Raw genomic sequence first — 15,125 nt, 5'->3', positions numbered from 1 at the left:
GACCTGGAACTCTATTCCACGCTGGACTCGAACTCATGGCAATCCTCATACCTCAGCCTCCTGAGTGCTGGGGTTATCTACAGTCTGTATTCATTCAAGATCCTGAGCACATCACCACCTCCACTCATCCTGACAGAGCCTGGAGTATATTACCACGACTCTGACCAGGGCCCAACAACTCCGGACACGGATTGGCCCACATAACGCCTCAGTTCCAGAACAGTCCACACAGAGGCCAGTCTTCCTAGAGACCCCTCCTATAGGGCGTGGCCAGAGCGTGCCCCACCCAGGAACAAGGACAAGGGTCTCAGTCTCATTCCTGACAGGCGTAAAGGATAGAGGTGGCGGCCGCCGCCAAAAGCCGAGAACGCCCGAAGCAGAGCCGGAAGTGGAGCCGAGTGTGTCCGGAAGGAGCCGAGCCCGCCCGAAGGGATCTGAACGCGGCTAGGCGTTGAGCCCAACGGAATCCGCGCCATGGCTGCGGCCGAGGGGACAGGGGTAGCTGGAGGTGGGGCTGCAGACAGTCGCCTCACCAAGAACAGTCTACAGCAGTCTAAGGGCCTGGGAGCCGTCCCAAGCCGGCGGCGCGCTAGGTCGCTGTCGCGTGACGCCGAGCGCCGAGCCTATCAGTGGTGTCGGGAGTACCTGGGCGGGGCCTGGCGCAGAGTGCGGCCCGAAGAGCTGAGGGTTTGCCCTGTGAGGTCAGGGGTCAGCCTCGGGACACCCCTTAGGACGGCCCGGGAGTGCCCGCTCTTGGGGCGGAGCTAGGGCGAGGGCACTGGAAGAGGGGGCGGGGCTGGCTCTTCCGCGTGGGGCGGGGTAGATGGGTGGCTCTGTGCAGAGGGGGTTCAGGTGGGTCCCATAGTGGCGGGCAACCTTGGGCTGAGCGTGCCGGGTGTGGGTCCGCAGCGGAGGCCTCAGCAACCTGCTCTTTCGCTGTTCACTACCGGAGCACCTGCCCAGCGTTGGCGAGGAACCCCGTGAGGTGCTGTTACGGCTGTATGGGGCCATCCTCCAGGTGAGGGGGGCCACAGTTTACAATGACTTTAAGACCTCAGGAGTAAGTGGTGCAGAGAATATGCTAAGGGCCGTAGGCTAATTGACCTATACTCTATCATATAAAGCTTGTGCTTCAGAACCTCCAGGCAGCAAGAACAGAAGCTATGATAGGTGGAGACCCTTATGTGTGTACCAGGGTCCACTTATCTCAGGCTCTTCCTGACATGGGCCCCTTGCCATCATCCATTTTCCTTCAGGGTGTAGACTCCTTGGTCCTAGAAAGCGTGATGTTCGCTATTCTTGCAGAGAGGTCGCTAGGGCCCCAACTTTATGGAGTTTTTCCAGAGGGCCGGCTGGAACAGTACCTCCCAGTAAGCTCACTTCCCTTCAGTCCCTCTGTCCCTTCCCTTCCCCAATGTCTGCCTTCAAGCCCACTTAGGGAATTTCCCCTAAGACTTTATCGCCCCCCACTCCCCATCCCTTCCCCCTCCTGCCCCAGCCCCCTCACCACCCTGATAGGTTCCTGGGTGCAGAGCCGGCCATTGAAAACTCGAGAACTTCGAGAGCCAGTGTTGTCAGCAGCCATTGCCACAAAGATGGCCCACTTCCATGGTATGGAGATGCCTTTTACTAAGGAGCCCCATTGGCTGTTCGGGACCATGGAACGGTGAGTCAGTTTTGGGGTCTGTCCAGCCCACTAGTTGACTGGATTAGGTCTCCATTTTGTACCATGGGCTGTCATGCTTCCCAGCCAAGATACACAGTTATAGGAAAATGGGTGAGAGAGTTTAGCCTGAGAATGAGAGGGAGATGAGGAAAGATAGACTTAAGTGTGTCCTATTTTGGGGGATTGCAGGTACCTAAAGCAGATCCAGGACCTACCTTCCACAGGCCTCCCTCAGATGAACCTGGTAGAAATGTACAGCCTGAAGGATGAGATGAACAATCTCAGGTAAAGGCAGGCAGAATGATGGTGTGGCACTGGGCACATGGCAGTATTCTTCACAGGATTCACTGAGGGCTGGAGTCGGGGCCTAGCTTATGATGGTGGTTTTTGTCACTTGGTCTTGTCATATACCCCTCTACTCCTACAGGAAGTTGCTAGATGCTACCCCATCACCAGTGGTCTTCTGCCATAATGACATCCAGGAAGGTAGGAGAAAGCATCTGAGTCTCCTGGCCTAGCTGGAGAGGGTAAAGGGCTCTGAAGTGACCAAGACAACCCCCTCCCCAGGGAACATCTTATTGCTCTCAGAGCCAGAAAATGCCGACAGCCTCATGCTGGTTGATTTCGAGTACAGCAGTTATAACTACAGGTGAGGGTGGGAAGACAGCCACCTGAGGCCTATTCCCAAAGAATCCTGAAAAAAAGAAACCAGGCCTTTATCTCTGTATCCCAGCTGCTTAGGATATCTGGAGACTGAAACTTTGTTTCTCTAGGGGCTTTGACATTGGGAACCACTTTTGTGAGTGGGTTTATGATTATACCCATGAGGAATGGCCTTTCTACAAAGCACGACCCACAGACTACCCCACTCGGGGACAGCAGGTAGGCTGGAGGTTGGAAAGCAGGACCCATCTGTGAAAGGAATGGCCAGAAGGATGTTAAAAATAATGCTAAAAATAATATATCACAGTCTCCCCAGTTCCTGACTCTTGTCCATTGATCTCAGCTCCATTTTATTCGCCATTACCTGGCAGAGATAAAAAAAAGTGAGACCCTCTCTCCAGAGGAGCAGAAGAAACTGGAAGAAGATTTGCTGACAGAGGTCAATCGGTGAGAAAGAAGGGGCAGGGTGAGGTCACAGGTAAGGTGCCAGTGTAGTGTGGGTAGAGGTTATGAGGTCTGAGGCTGGCAAGGAGGAAGTTAGATCAGGAAGTCAGGAAGGGTAGGGATTAAAAAGATGGGAAGAAGTTAGAGCTTTGGAGACTAACTGGCCTGGGGGAGGGGATCTGGACAATGTGAAATGTGCTTTTGAATACACCCCTTTTTTGCCCCCCCCTTCCTAGGTATGCTCTGGCATCTCATTTCTTCTGGGGTCTGTGGTCCATCCTCCAGGCATCCATGTCCACTATAGAATTTGGTTACTTGGTAAATAACCCACGGAATAATCATGTTAGGTGGGGGGGTTGGGAAAAAGCAGTCCCAAGTGGCCATGGGGAGAACAAGATAGGTGTGGGATGTTGCTTCCAAACCTTCTAATCCATTTGTGTTGTGCCTTTTCTAGGAGTATGCTCAATCTCGGTTCCAATTCTACTTCCAGCAGAAGATGCAGCTAACCAACTTCTACCCATCATCCTGACCATCCAACCACCAGTCATATTTCTGGAGCCTTCAGGGCAGGACCTTGGAGAGGGGGAAAGGGCAGCAGTCCATGAGTGGGGACTGGACTGTACTGGCCTCTGTAACCTAGTTTGAGTAGCTTTCCAAGGTGGGCAGTGGGAACCCTTGGACTGTGTACCTTAATAAATGAGCTTCTTCAGAAATATAAACTGAGGGATACACAAAGAGTGATCATTTTTCTGTTCAGAACTCCAGGTTTCAACATGGTGAAGGTCCATTCTGCCCATCGGGGTCCCATGTCCCTTAACCCTCCCTAGATCTTAGAAGTCATACTAGAAGATTTGAGGGGAGAGTTGGAGAGGGATCAGGGAACAAAGAGGGTCCTGCCATATATGTAGCCAGCTCTGAGCATTGGTATCAAGGAACACCCTGCACAGCTGACTCTCTTGTGACCTTTTCCCCACATTTGGCTATTTTTAGCACTAATGCCACCATGCTCACGTGAGACCTTTGCCGCACACATCCCCTTCTGCCTAGGCTCCCAGACCTCTGAGCAACCTTCAGATCATAGGAACCTTGCCCACCTCTTGATTCCCACTGGAGAAAGAAGGGGTTCCGGTTTCCGCCCCACTTCTGTTTTCTCCAACCCAATTTGGGAGTGGGTGTCAGGTTCTCAGTGAAGGCGGGGCTGGGCTGGGCGGGGCAGGGGTGGCCAGGCCTGAAGGACGCGGGGACATGAGCCAGACTGACCAAAAGCATAAACTGACTGGAACCAACTCTAACTGTGAGTAGAGACTAGCACACAGCGGCCAACAGAGCCATCTCACCCCGCAGCACCCCAGCCCACCCCCGTCCCCTCTCGCGAGCGACGACGCAAGGGTCCGGTGCAGTCGGGCTGGGGGTGCCTGAACTTCGCCTCTGGTCAGGCCACTGGCGCCTATCCTACCCCGAAGCTGCCCTTTGATGTCCTTGCAGCTCCGGGAGCTTTGAAGATACCGACCCCCTTCCAAACCCTGCACCATTGTGACTAGGCCGGTCAGGAACCCCACGAGGGCTCAACAGCGGCGGTTGGCCAGGCTTGGGAAGGCAGGATCACACAGCGTTGGGGCGCGGGCCGGGTGGGGTGGGGGCTTAGGGAAGCCAGGGGCAGGGTCAAGGGCGGGGCCTCAGTGCAGGGGGTGGGTGGGTGGGTGGGTGTACAGGGCGGGGCTGGACTAAGCACCCCACCACCTTCCTGCCCTCACTCCCAGGTGCGGACCTACCCACAGGATGGCGGAAGCACACCAGGCGGTGGCCTTCCAGTTCACTGTGACCCCAGATGGGGTCGACTTCCGGCTCAGTCGGGAGGCTCTGAAACACATCTACCTGTCAGGAATCAACTCCTGGAAGAAACGCTTGATTCGCATCAAGGTGGGCACAGGTGGTTCTCTGGGCCTCTATCTCCCATTAGGTATCGAGAAGAGGCTCAGTGTCAGCTGTTATCCCATTGTCAGGTCTCCCCTTTGGTCAGCAGTTCTGCTGAGTATAAGCTGCAGCCATGGAGAAACCAGAAGGGTGATCAAGTTGTGGCGGGTCATACTGAATAATGTAGATGGGGCTGACCTAGTGATTAATATAGGTGCGAATGTATGAAGACTAAAAAGAGCACAGAGAATGGATGAAGCATAGACCAGAAGCCCTTTCTCAGGACTTGAAGGGAGAGTTGGAAAGGGATAAAGGAACAAAGAGGGTCCTGCTATATGTGTAGCCAGCCCTGATTATATATCTTCCTACTCCACAAGAGTATCTATTTCTGCCCCCATAGAATGGCATCCTTAGGGGTGTGTACCCTGGCAGCCCTACCAGCTGGCTGGTCGTCGTCATGGCAACAGTGGGCTCCTCCTACTGCAAAGTAGACATCTCCATGGGGTTGGTCCATTGTATCCAGAAATGCCTCCCTGAGAGGTAAGGTGACTAGAAGACACACATGTCAAGAAGAAAGACTAAACTAGTTCCCAAGGCCAGGGTTCCTGTGCTGGGCAGATACAGGAGAGCAGCCAGTTGGTGACCACAGGGGCAGCCCTCCCCCAGGGCTACTAAATCTCAGTCCCAAGGCAGCTTGTATTTGATCCACTCAGATCTAAGCATATCCTGAGGGGTCCTTGCCCCTCCATGTCTTCCCCCATAACAGTTCATAGCCATTCAACTTCAGTCAAAATTCCCCCAAGGATAGCCTCCAAGGGATTTTCTGCAGCCCTCCTCCCTTTTCCAATAGGTATGGCCCCTACCAGACCCCACAGACCCAGGCACTTCTCAGCATGGCCATCTTCTCCACGGGGGTCTGGGTGACAAGCATCTTCTTATTCCGACAAACCCTGAAGCTGCTCCTTTCCTACCACGGGTGGATGTTTGAGATGCACAACAAGACTAGCCACGTCACCAAGATCTGGGCTGTGAGCAGAAGCACTGAAGGGTTCAGGCATTTGGTTTGAGACCCCTAGAGGTCTCCTTTGGGGTTCTGAGTAAGAAGGGAGAGGCAGGCTGCACATGGATGCCTGGTGCATGGGTTTGTCCTGAAAGGGCTGAGATGGCCATTTTCTAGTTTGTGTCTATTCTTCCTTTTGGCTTTCACCCCTACATTGTGCTCTATACCCCTAGATCTGTGTCCGCCTTCTGTCCAGCCGGCGCCCCATGCTCTACAGCTTCCAAACATCTTTGCCCAAGCTTCCTGTCCCCAGTGTGCCAGCCACAGTTCAGCGGGTGAGGGCCTGGGGACTAAGGGACACAGGGGATTCAGAAGACTAGTCCAAGCAAAAAGGACTTTTCTTTACATAGTTTGCTTAAGAGTAATAGGGCCTGGTTTAGGCGAGAAAGGTAGAAAGAGGTTTTTAAGACATAGGTAGCCATTGATGTCTGGACCACATAGTAATGATAATTTGGCTGAACAGTACCTGGAATCTGTACGGCCCTTGTTGAATGATGAAGAATTTTACCGCATGGAGACACTGGCCAAAGAATTCCAAGACAAGATTGCCCCCAGACTACAGAAATACCTGGTCCTCAAGTCATGGTGGGCAACTAACTATGTAAGTTTGCCCTCGTGGGATTGTCTTCACTCATGTGTCCTGGCTGCCCCCTCCCTAGCTCTAACCTCCAATCCACCCATAGGTAAGTGACTGGTGGGAAGAGTACATCTATCTCCGAGGCAGGAGCCCCCTCATGGTGAATAGCAACTTTTATGCCATGGTAAGAACCAGAGCCTCCCAGGGCTTCTGTATGCCCCAGCTTTATCTAGAAGACAGACCAGAGCCTTTGCAGCAGTTTCCATGAATGAATGGGGGTTATGGGGTTAGGCCTAAGAGAAAGAAAAGAAAGAGGAAGGATCCTGGAGGACTCCAAAAGAAGTTTAGGGGTGGTGATAACTCTGAGGACAAGAAGAATTCTGAGACTGCCTTTGCTGTCTCATACTCTACCAACTCTAATCTTATCTCTATTCCCTCCTTGGCCTCCCAGCCACATGTTCCCAGTTGTCCTGACACTATTCTGGGGGGAGGGGAAAATTTACTTTTTGTGGGGAGGATCGAGGTAGGGTCTCACTGTAGCCCAGGCTGATCTGGAATTCACTATGTAGTCTCAGGGTGGCCTCAAATTCATAGTGATCCTCCTACCTCTACCTCCCAAGTGCTGGGATTAAAGGCATGTGCCAACACACCCAACTTCTTCCTATCCTATTTTATCCCTGTGAAAGTAAACCACAAGATGAGTTCCACTATGGGCCCCACTCCATATGACTGATGTCCATAGTATATACCTGTGCTTAGGAGCTGGTTTCCCCACTGCCTAGTACCCAGTCTTTCCTATTGTCCAGAGTACATCCTGCTTGCCTCCTGGAATTTCCCTCCTACATAAACTGTCCCTGCAGCAACTTATACACAATCTGTCCAAACCAGAAGTTTTAAGCTGTTTTTTAGTGGTAGAACCTCTTCTTGGAAGCAAAATATAAACAAAATAGGCATTTTAAAAAGCAGTTCTGGGCTAGAGAGATGGCTTAGCGGTTAAGGCACTTGCCTGCAAAGCCAAAGGACCTAGGTTTGATCCCCCAGGACCCATATAAGCCAGATGCATAGGGTGGCACATGCGTCTAGAGTTTGTTTGCAGTGGCTGGAAGCCATTCTTTCTTTCTCTCTCTGTCTCTCTCTCTCTCTGTCTTCCTTCTTCCCTCCCTCCCTCTCTCTCTCCCTCTCTTTCTCTCCCCTGTGTCTTTCTCCCAAATAAATAGAAATAAAATATTTTAGCCGGGCATGGTGGCGCATGCCTTTAATCCCAGCACTCGGGAGGCAGAGGTAGGAGGATCGCCATGAGTTTGAGGCCACCCTGAGACTCCATAGTGAATTCCAGGTCAGCCTGGGCTAGAGTGAAACCTTACCTCGAAAAAAAAAAAAATTTAAAAAGCAGTTCTAAGCTGGTGTAGTGGCACATGACTTTAATCCCAGCACTTGAGAGGAAGAGGTGGTAGGATCACCAGCTGTGAGTTTGAGGCCATCCTGAGATTACATAGTGCATTCCAGATCAGCCTAGATTAGAAAGAGACCCTACCTCAAAAAAGCAAAACAACAAGACAAAGACAAAGCAGCAGCTCTGGTCAAAGCTGGAGCATATCAGTTTCACACTTCTGGGCATTCACTTACAGAAGGACATCATGCTTGATGGAGTTAAGAGAGGAAATAAAATACCTCAGGCCCATGAATAAGTTGTTTCTCAGGCTAGTGAGACCAAGTGACTCCCAGAGGTACCCACAGTGCATACTCTGTTCTGTCTCTAGGACTTTGTGCTTGTCAAAAACACAGATGTACAAGCAGCCCGTCTGGGAAATGTTGTCCATGCCATGATCATGTATCGCCGCAAACTAGATCGTGAAGAGATCAAGCCTGTGAGTTATATCAGGGTTTGGGGGGAGGTGGAAAGGAGAGGCCTGAGTCGGAATCATGCTGAACCTTTCTTCCAGATGATGGCACTGGGCATTGTCCCCATGTGCTCCTACCAGATGGAAAGAATGTTCAACACCACACGCATCCCAGGCAAAGAGACAGGTACTGGGCTACAGCCAGGCACCTATTAAGAGAAAGCCTCACCCTCCTAGCTGTGGGCCTATTATGTCTAGGTACCCCACTGCATTCTTGTCACCAGGCATTCCTGTGTCTCAGGTCATGAACCTGAAAAGTAGTAAATATGTAACAAAGAGTAGATAGCTATTATTTACAGGCATTGTGCTGGTCAACAGAGCCTCCCACTCCCAAGGCCTCCCTGTGTTCATAAATGTAATATATGAGTAAAGAACAATATGGAGCAGCCATCCCTCATGGATCCTTCAGAGGCAGGAGGGATTCACTCAGGGTTTGGCAGAAGCAGTGGCCTTCATTGTTTCTGACTGCCACCTCAGGTTTACATTATTTCCCAGCATTTTGGTTTTCTCTTCTATGATATGCCTTCTAGGACTATTGTGAGAGGTAGTGGATGGACTCAGGGTCTGGCTTAGCAGAGCAAAGCAGAGTCTATAAGAACTAGGACCACCTAGTATAAGGGTATGTGGGAGATGGGCCCTTCCTGGGCTCTAGTAGGGACCCACATACTCCCTGAGGCTCTGTCTAAGCCATCTACTGATCACAGATCTACACATCTACTGTCACAGATGTGCTACAGCACCTTTCAGACAGCAGGCATGTGGCTGTCTACCACAAAGGACGCTTCTTTAAGCTCTGGCTCTATGAGGGTTCTCGCCTGCTCAAGCCTCGGGACTTAGAGATGCAGTTCCAGAGGATCCTGGATGACACTTCCCTGCCTCAGCCTGGAGAAGAGAGACTGGCAGCACTCACTGCAGGAGGAAGGTAACCAGACCTGTGGAAAGGGCTTTTCCTGGCCCAGGTCCAAGGTTCCAGGAGAAGCAAAGCTTGGCTCTGCCTGCTAAAAACAAGGAGTCTGGAAGTACAACCAAGAATAGGCATGTAGGACCCACATAGTAAGAGGCATTGACGGTAAGGACAATGGATATCTTTCAGGATATCCAAGTGCCCACATCTCACCCAGTGTTAAGGCACAGCCAGGTTCTAGGAGGTGCCCTGATCCAAAGTGTCAAGTTGGTTCTAGTGTTTACCTTCACTTGTGCCCCCAGGGTGGAGTGGGCACAGGCACGTCAGGCCTTCTTCAGCTCTGGCAAAAACAAGGCAGCACTGGAGAGCATTGAACGTGCTGCTTTCTTTGTGGCCCTGGATGAGGAGTCCCATGGCTACAATCCAGATGATGAGGCCAGCCTCAGTCTCTATGGCAAGGCCTTGCTACATGGCAACTGTTATAACAGGTATGTGCCTTGTGGGTCAGAGACCAGGGTTAAAGATTGTTGATTAAGATTAGTGGTTAGCTGGCCTTTAGTAAGTTCCAGGTCAGCCTGGGCTAGAGTTAAACCCTACCTTGAAAAAAAAAAAACAAAAAAACCTAAGACAAATCAAAGATTGCTAGTTAGGGTTAGAAGTTTCAGTTCAAGTCATATGACTGAGGTAGAATTAAGGTCATGGTTACTAGCTGTAGAGTATTACATAGGAGTAGGGTTACTAGTTATAGTTGTTTAAAATTAAAGGTTAGGGATGGATGTTAGGGCTAAATTTGGGGTTAGGAATGTTGGTAAGAATTAGAGGGTTAGTGTTACTGGATTAAGGTAGGATACTGTGTACATTCCCAGCTCTGGGTCATCTCTACTTTTTTTGCAGGTGGTTCGACAAATCTTTCACTCTTATTTCCTTCAAGAATGGCCGATTGGGCCTCAACACAGAACATGCATGGGCAGATGCCCCCATCATTGGACACCTCTGGGAGGTAACAGGCCTGGAGAGGGGACCTTCAGGTCAGGCATTGGTGATAAAGCTTGTTTCTCAGCTTGGCTTTCTTCCTGCAGTTTGTCTTGGGCACTGATACCTTTCACCTGGGCTACTCAGATACTGGGCACTGTGTGGGTGAACCAAACACTATGCTGGCACCTCCTCAGCGACTGCAGTGGGACATTCCTGAGCAGGTGTGTACACCAAGAAGGAGTGGGTTAAGTGGGAATGAAGAGTTCCTGGGTCACTTTGCCACCCTTCAGCCCTGTTCCCACCCTCAGAAGGAAGGGATAGTAACTTCTGGGGTGCCATATGGGCCATAAGGAGAGCAGAGATTCCAGGGCCATGTGTACTTAGAAAAAAGTTGAGATTTATGGCTCATGACCATAGAGCACATTGTAGCATCTCCTTCCTCCCCATCATTCTCAGCCTGGCTTTGTGCTGAGTCCTCTTAGGTTTTCCTTTCTGTCTCCTTCTGAAGCTGTTGGGCTGACTTTGCCCTTCAGCCATCACTTAAATTTCATACCTCCTCAGTATGACCTGGAGGCATCTCTGGAATGCTTTGTCCCAAACTTACCCTTTCCATGTTTTGACAGTGCCAGGCAGTCATTGAGAGTTCCTACAAGGTGGCCAAGGCACTTGCAGATGATGTGGAGTTGTACTGCTTTCAGTTCCTGCCCTTTGGCAAAGGCCTCATCAAAAAGTGTCGGACCAGCCCTGATGCCTTTGTGCAAATTGCTTTGCAGCTGGCTCACTTCCGGGTAGGGGCCTCTGAGGGTTGCTAAGTGTGCAGGGCATCTCAGAGAATACCTGCTTGATTCATCCCTCTGTGCATCCCAGGACAGAGGCAAGTTCTGCCTGACCTATGAGGCCTCAATGACCAGAATGTTTCGGGAGGGACGGACTGAAACTGTACGTTCTTGTACCAATGAGTCCACAGCTTTTGTGCAGGCCATGGTGAAGGGATTCCACATGGTGAGGGCCCCATTCTCTGATCCTCACTATCCTTTTCAATGCTCACCTTAATGGTCAGGTCCACTCTTCACCCCTCTGTTTCTGCTCCCCAGAAAGAAGAACTCCAAGATCTCTTCCGGAAAGCTTCTGAGAAGCACCAAAACATGTACCGCCTGGCCATGACAGGGGCTGGCATCGACAGACACCTCTTTTGCCTTTACGTGGTCTCTAAGTACCTAGGAGTCAAATCCCCTTTCCTGGATGAGGTCAGTGTTGTTGCTGGTGTGACCTCCATCTTGCTGCCTTCAGGCCCAAGGCTAGGCCTTTTTGAGATAGGACTCAGTGTACAGCTAGCTCACCTGAAGTTGTCCTGGAGGACAACTTCCACCTCTCATCCCACCCTCATCAGAACAGTGCCTGCCTTTTTTTAAATTTTATTTTTACTTTTGAAACAGTGCCCTGCTATGTATCTGGGTGGCTTGAAACTCGCTATGTAGACCAAGCTGTCCTCAAACTCATGAATAATTCTGCTTCTGCCTCTTGCATGCTGAGATTACAGGCATGGACCACCATACCTGGCTGATCATGCCTGAGTTGAAGCAGGTCTCTTGTACCTCAGGTTAGACAAGTGCTTGCTGAATGCTTCCACTTCTCTGTCACAGGTGCTCTCAGAACCCTGGCGCCTCTCCACCAGCCAGATCCCTCAAACTCAGATTCGCATGTTTGATCCAAACAAGTACCCCAATCACCTGGGTGCTGGAGGTGGCTTTGGTCCTGTGAGTGCCCCAGAAGGATTATGGTGGGCAGAATCAAGATCCTGGGGTTTCCGCTAGGGGGTGGTACAGGGCCTCAACCAGGTCAGACAGGCAAGAGCACCTTGCTTCAAGAAGACCTGCATCAATGCAAACTGGTAGCAATCTCTCCACACAGGCAGGTAATAGGACCCACCTATTCCACATGCCTCCCCACTAGGGCATGAACATTTCTAGGGCTGGTCTCTAATAAACAGGGCAACAAATTGGGCTCTTCAGAAGTATATTCACCAAGGAGACAAGCTCTTTTCCAGTAAGACATTCACATGGGCTACTTTGTCAGAAAACTAGACTGCCACAGAGAGGGTAGTGATCTAGAGCATAAAGCCCTATGGAAATAAAATCCTAGACCCAGCATTCTCTGGAGAATCAGAATCAGTATTCTGCACACTATTTCCTGGAGTGGGAGTTAAGAGGGGTCCTGACCTCAAGAATGCAATATCCAGCAGTGGAGCTTCCTCCTATGAACCTTGTGGGAAGAGTAATTATATCAGTCTGGCTTTCGAGTCTCTTTTGCCTCTTGTCCTCAGGTGGCAGATGATGGCTATGGGGTTTCCTACATGATTGCAGGTGAAAACACTATCTTCTTCCATGTCTCCAGCAAATTCTCAAGTTCAGAGACGGTGAGTCTGCCTTGCTCCCACTTGGGTAGGCCCAAGAAGGGATGCTACCAGGACCAAACTCTGTCTCTGGTGGGGAAGAGTTGTTTGGGGACACAGAGGGGTGGGAGATGGCTTGAATGTGGTCTGAGCTCTCAGTTCCCACAGAATGCCCAGCGTTTTGGGAACCACATCCACCAAGCCCTGTTGGACATCGCTGATCTTTTCAAAATTCTCAAGACTGACAGCTGAGGGCTGGAGAAATGCCAGCTGCCCTTTTGACCCCACGTTGTGGAGGAAGGGGCCCATGGCCAGCTCACAGACACAAGGGGTGGCCATGCACAGGTGCCCAGTTCTGAGGACAGCTCTGGCAGCAGGTGTTCCCCAGGCAGATACTGCTCCTTTTGTGCCCAGGTGGAGGTGGGATTGGAACAGGGAGGGAATTTTGATTTTTTTCTTGGTAAATACTAATAAAAATAAGGCTATATAATTCTCCTGGCCTTAGGTGCCTATGTTTTGTTTGGAAACTAGAAGGCCTTTTTACTTTCCCAGCTCAGGCCAGAAATATGTCAAAGGAAGGCCAGAGCTAGGTGAATGTTCATGAGGGACTTGTGACCTGCTTTGAAATATGTATCTTTTCTGAGCGGTACAGGCTCCAAGATTGCTGCAGCCCCCCCAAATTCCTGTATACATACTCCTATGTACTTGGAATAAATTCTTGCTTTAGAACCTTTATCTGTTCCATGGAGCCACTTTTGTTTGTCTGCCAGAAATTAGGGCCTAACTGTCTCCTCCATTCATAGGCATGTTCCTCTGTACCCTTCTGGGCTATAATGCAACCTTGCAGGAGCCCTTAGCATCATCCCAGATGTGTGTGTGTGTGTGTGTGTGTGTGTGTGTGTGTGAGTGTGTGTGTACGTGTACACATACACACATATGTATAGTCTTCCACTTTGTGCATCTAGCTTTACATGGGCACTAGGGAATGGAACCCAGGTCATTAGGCATTACAGGCAAGCACCTTAACTGCTGAGTCTCCAGCCTGTGCTTTTTCTTTAACTTTTTTTTTTTTTTTAAGGAAGGGCCTCACTCTAGCCCAGACTAACCTGGAATTCACTTGATAGTCTCAAGGTGGCCTTGAACTCATGGTGATCCTCCTACCTCTGCCTCCCAAGTGCTGGGATTAAAGATGTGAATCAACATGCCCAGATTTAATTTTTTTAACTTATTTGCAAGGAGAGAGAACGGGCACAGCAGGGCCTTTTGTGTATGCACCACTTTGTGCATCTGACTTTACATGAGTACTGAGGAATTGAACCTGTGGCCAGAAAGCTTTGCAAGCAAGTGTCTTTAACTTCTGAGCCATTTCTCCAGCCACCCTCCCACACACGTTTTTTTTCAGGGTAGGGTCTCACCTGAAATTCACTATATAGTCTCAGACTGGCCTCTGACTCCCAGTAATCCTCCTACCTCTGCCTTCCTAGTGCTGGTATTAAAGGTGTGCACCACCACAACACAAATATCAGAGCTTTCTTAAGTTCCCAAAATGTGGGCTGGAGAGATGGCTTAGCAGTTAAGGCATTTGCCTGAAAAGCCAAAGGACCTCAGTTCAATTCCCCAGGACCTATGTAAGCCAGATGCACAAGGTGGCACATGCATCTTGAGTTTGTTTACAGTGGCTGCAGGCCCTGGCAAGCCCATTCTCTCCCTTTTCCCTCACCCCCCGTCTTTCTCTCTCTCAAATAAACAAATAAAAGTAAAATAAATTAAGTTCCCAAAATGTTTTCACAGATATCATGAGGCCTACGCAACCTTTCCTGGGAAAATTTCTGGATTTCAGTAGGGGTTTGGTGACATTAGCTTACCCAATCCCAGGAAAACAGGGAAATGAGAGTTTCCAACAAGCTGGCTTTTAATTGTGAAATTCAATCACTAAAGTTCTTGTATCAGGCTTATTCTCACTTAAAATAATTAAGAACAGAACCTGTAGTGCTTAGCAAGGTATAGGTTTCAAGTGACCACCCACCAATACATTCCTTTGTGTCTTGCGTGTTTGAAAATTTTCACTAGTTAAGACTAGCAGTGGGCTGGCTAGATGGCTCAAGTCTTCAAAGGCACTTGTAAACCTGCTGACCTGGGTTCATTCATCCTCGGCACCCACATTGGACTGAAACAAAGTGGCACATGTATTTATAATCCCAAAGGGCTTATGGCAGTAAAAGGTAGAGCCAGCAGAATCCAGAAGCTCACCAGCAGCAGTAGCAAAACAAGAGACCCTGACCCAAAAATAAGGTAGGAAGAAAGGAGAAACACCTTGTAGTAGTCAGATTCATGTTGCTGGGATGGACCTCCAGACCAGACACAGTTAATGGAAGGAACAGGATTTATTTCTGGTTTACAGATCCAGAAGAAGTTCCATAATCGAAAAAAGAAAACCCACCACCAAAAACAAGAGCAAAACCCTGCAGCCAAACAGCAGGGAACCCAGGCAGAACTCCAACTGCTTTGTGCATACCTTAGGTGGAATTCCAGACCTGCCCCCAAACACACCTTAGGGCTGGACTCTGATCCACCAACAGCAACACCTCCAGCCAGACAGCTGGAAATCCAAGTTACAACCTTGAATAAA

At 50.0% G+C, this 15,125-nt stretch overlaps 2 protein-coding genes across 7 annotated transcripts; both read left to right on the top strand.

Moving 5' to 3' along the window:
- Positions 1-330: 330 nt before the first annotated feature.
- Positions 331-3,492, top strand: Chkb (choline kinase beta). Of its 2 annotated transcripts, none has more exons than XM_045152566.1 (11): positions 331-701; positions 910-1,018; positions 1,257-1,370; positions 1,533-1,666; positions 1,856-1,951; positions 2,094-2,152; positions 2,234-2,315; positions 2,440-2,548; positions 2,673-2,768; positions 3,010-3,091; positions 3,228-3,492. In XM_045152566.1, exons 1-11 carry the CDS (start codon positions 475-477, stop codon positions 3,416-3,418), a joined length of 1,299 nt encoding a protein of 432 aa, XP_045008501.1. In that variant the 5' UTR covers positions 331-474; the 3' UTR covers positions 3,419-3,492. The 2 variants fall into 2 exon arrangements, with proteins under 2 accessions (XP_045008501.1, XP_004650480.1); XM_004650423.2 differs by having other exon boundaries at positions 332-701; positions 2,673-2,776.
- Positions 3,493-3,623: 131 nt separating this feature from the next.
- On the top strand, positions 3,624-13,231 carry Cpt1b (carnitine palmitoyltransferase 1B). 5 transcript variants are annotated; one of them, XM_045152563.1, is made up of 20 exons: positions 3,624-4,067; positions 4,259-4,318; positions 4,534-4,693; positions 5,088-5,227; positions 5,538-5,715; positions 5,921-6,022; positions 6,211-6,348; positions 6,431-6,508; positions 8,085-8,192; positions 8,268-8,352; positions 8,952-9,147; positions 9,432-9,617; positions 10,024-10,129; positions 10,209-10,325; positions 10,728-10,892; positions 10,972-11,106; positions 11,199-11,351; positions 11,748-11,861; positions 12,428-12,520; positions 12,665-13,231. In XM_045152563.1, exons 3-20 carry the CDS (start codon positions 4,553-4,555, stop codon positions 12,746-12,748), a joined length of 2,319 nt encoding a protein of 772 aa, XP_045008498.1. In that variant the 5' UTR covers positions 3,624-4,067; positions 4,259-4,318; positions 4,534-4,552; the 3' UTR covers positions 12,749-13,231. The 5 variants fall into 5 exon arrangements, with proteins under 5 accessions (XP_045008498.1, XP_045008499.1, XP_045008497.1 ...); XM_045152564.1 differs by having other exon boundaries at positions 4,259-4,350; XM_045152562.1 differs by lacking the exon at positions 3,624-4,067 and having other exon boundaries at positions 4,078-4,369.
- The last annotated feature ends 1,894 nt before the right edge of the window (positions 13,232-15,125 follow it).

Source organism: Jaculus jaculus, chromosome 6, assembly GCF_020740685.1.
Source record: "Jaculus jaculus isolate mJacJac1 chromosome 6, mJacJac1.mat.Y.cur, whole genome shotgun sequence".
NCBI classification, from domain to species: Eukaryota; Metazoa; Chordata; class Mammalia; order Rodentia; family Dipodidae; genus Jaculus; species Jaculus jaculus.
Note: the sequence above shows the minus strand (reverse complement) of the source record. Positions and strands in the feature narration are given on the sequence as shown.

Bases quoted from the DNA above. Each gene is read 5' to 3' on its own strand.
- Cpt1b (XM_045152563.1), top strand. From the start codon at position 4,553: ATGGCGGAAGCACACCAGGCGGTGGCCTTCCAGTTCACTGTGACCCCA. The intron at 5,228-5,537 runs GTAAGGTGACTA...CTTTTCCAATAG, and splicing joins CAGAAATGCCTCCCTGAGAG to GTATGGCCCCTACCAGACCC. The intron at 5,716-5,920 runs GTGAGCAGAAGC...CTATACCCCTAG, and splicing joins ACGTCACCAAGATCTGGGCT to ATCTGTGTCCGCCTTCTGTC.
- Chkb (XM_045152566.1), top strand. From the start codon at position 475: ATGGCTGCGGCCGAGGGGACAGGGGTAGCTGGAGGTGGGGCTGCAGAC. The intron at 1,019-1,256 runs GTGAGGGGGGCC...ATTTTCCTTCAG, and splicing joins TGTATGGGGCCATCCTCCAG to GGTGTAGACTCCTTGGTCCT. The intron at 1,667-1,855 runs GTGAGTCAGTTT...GGGGGATTGCAG, and splicing joins CTGTTCGGGACCATGGAACG to GTACCTAAAGCAGATCCAGG.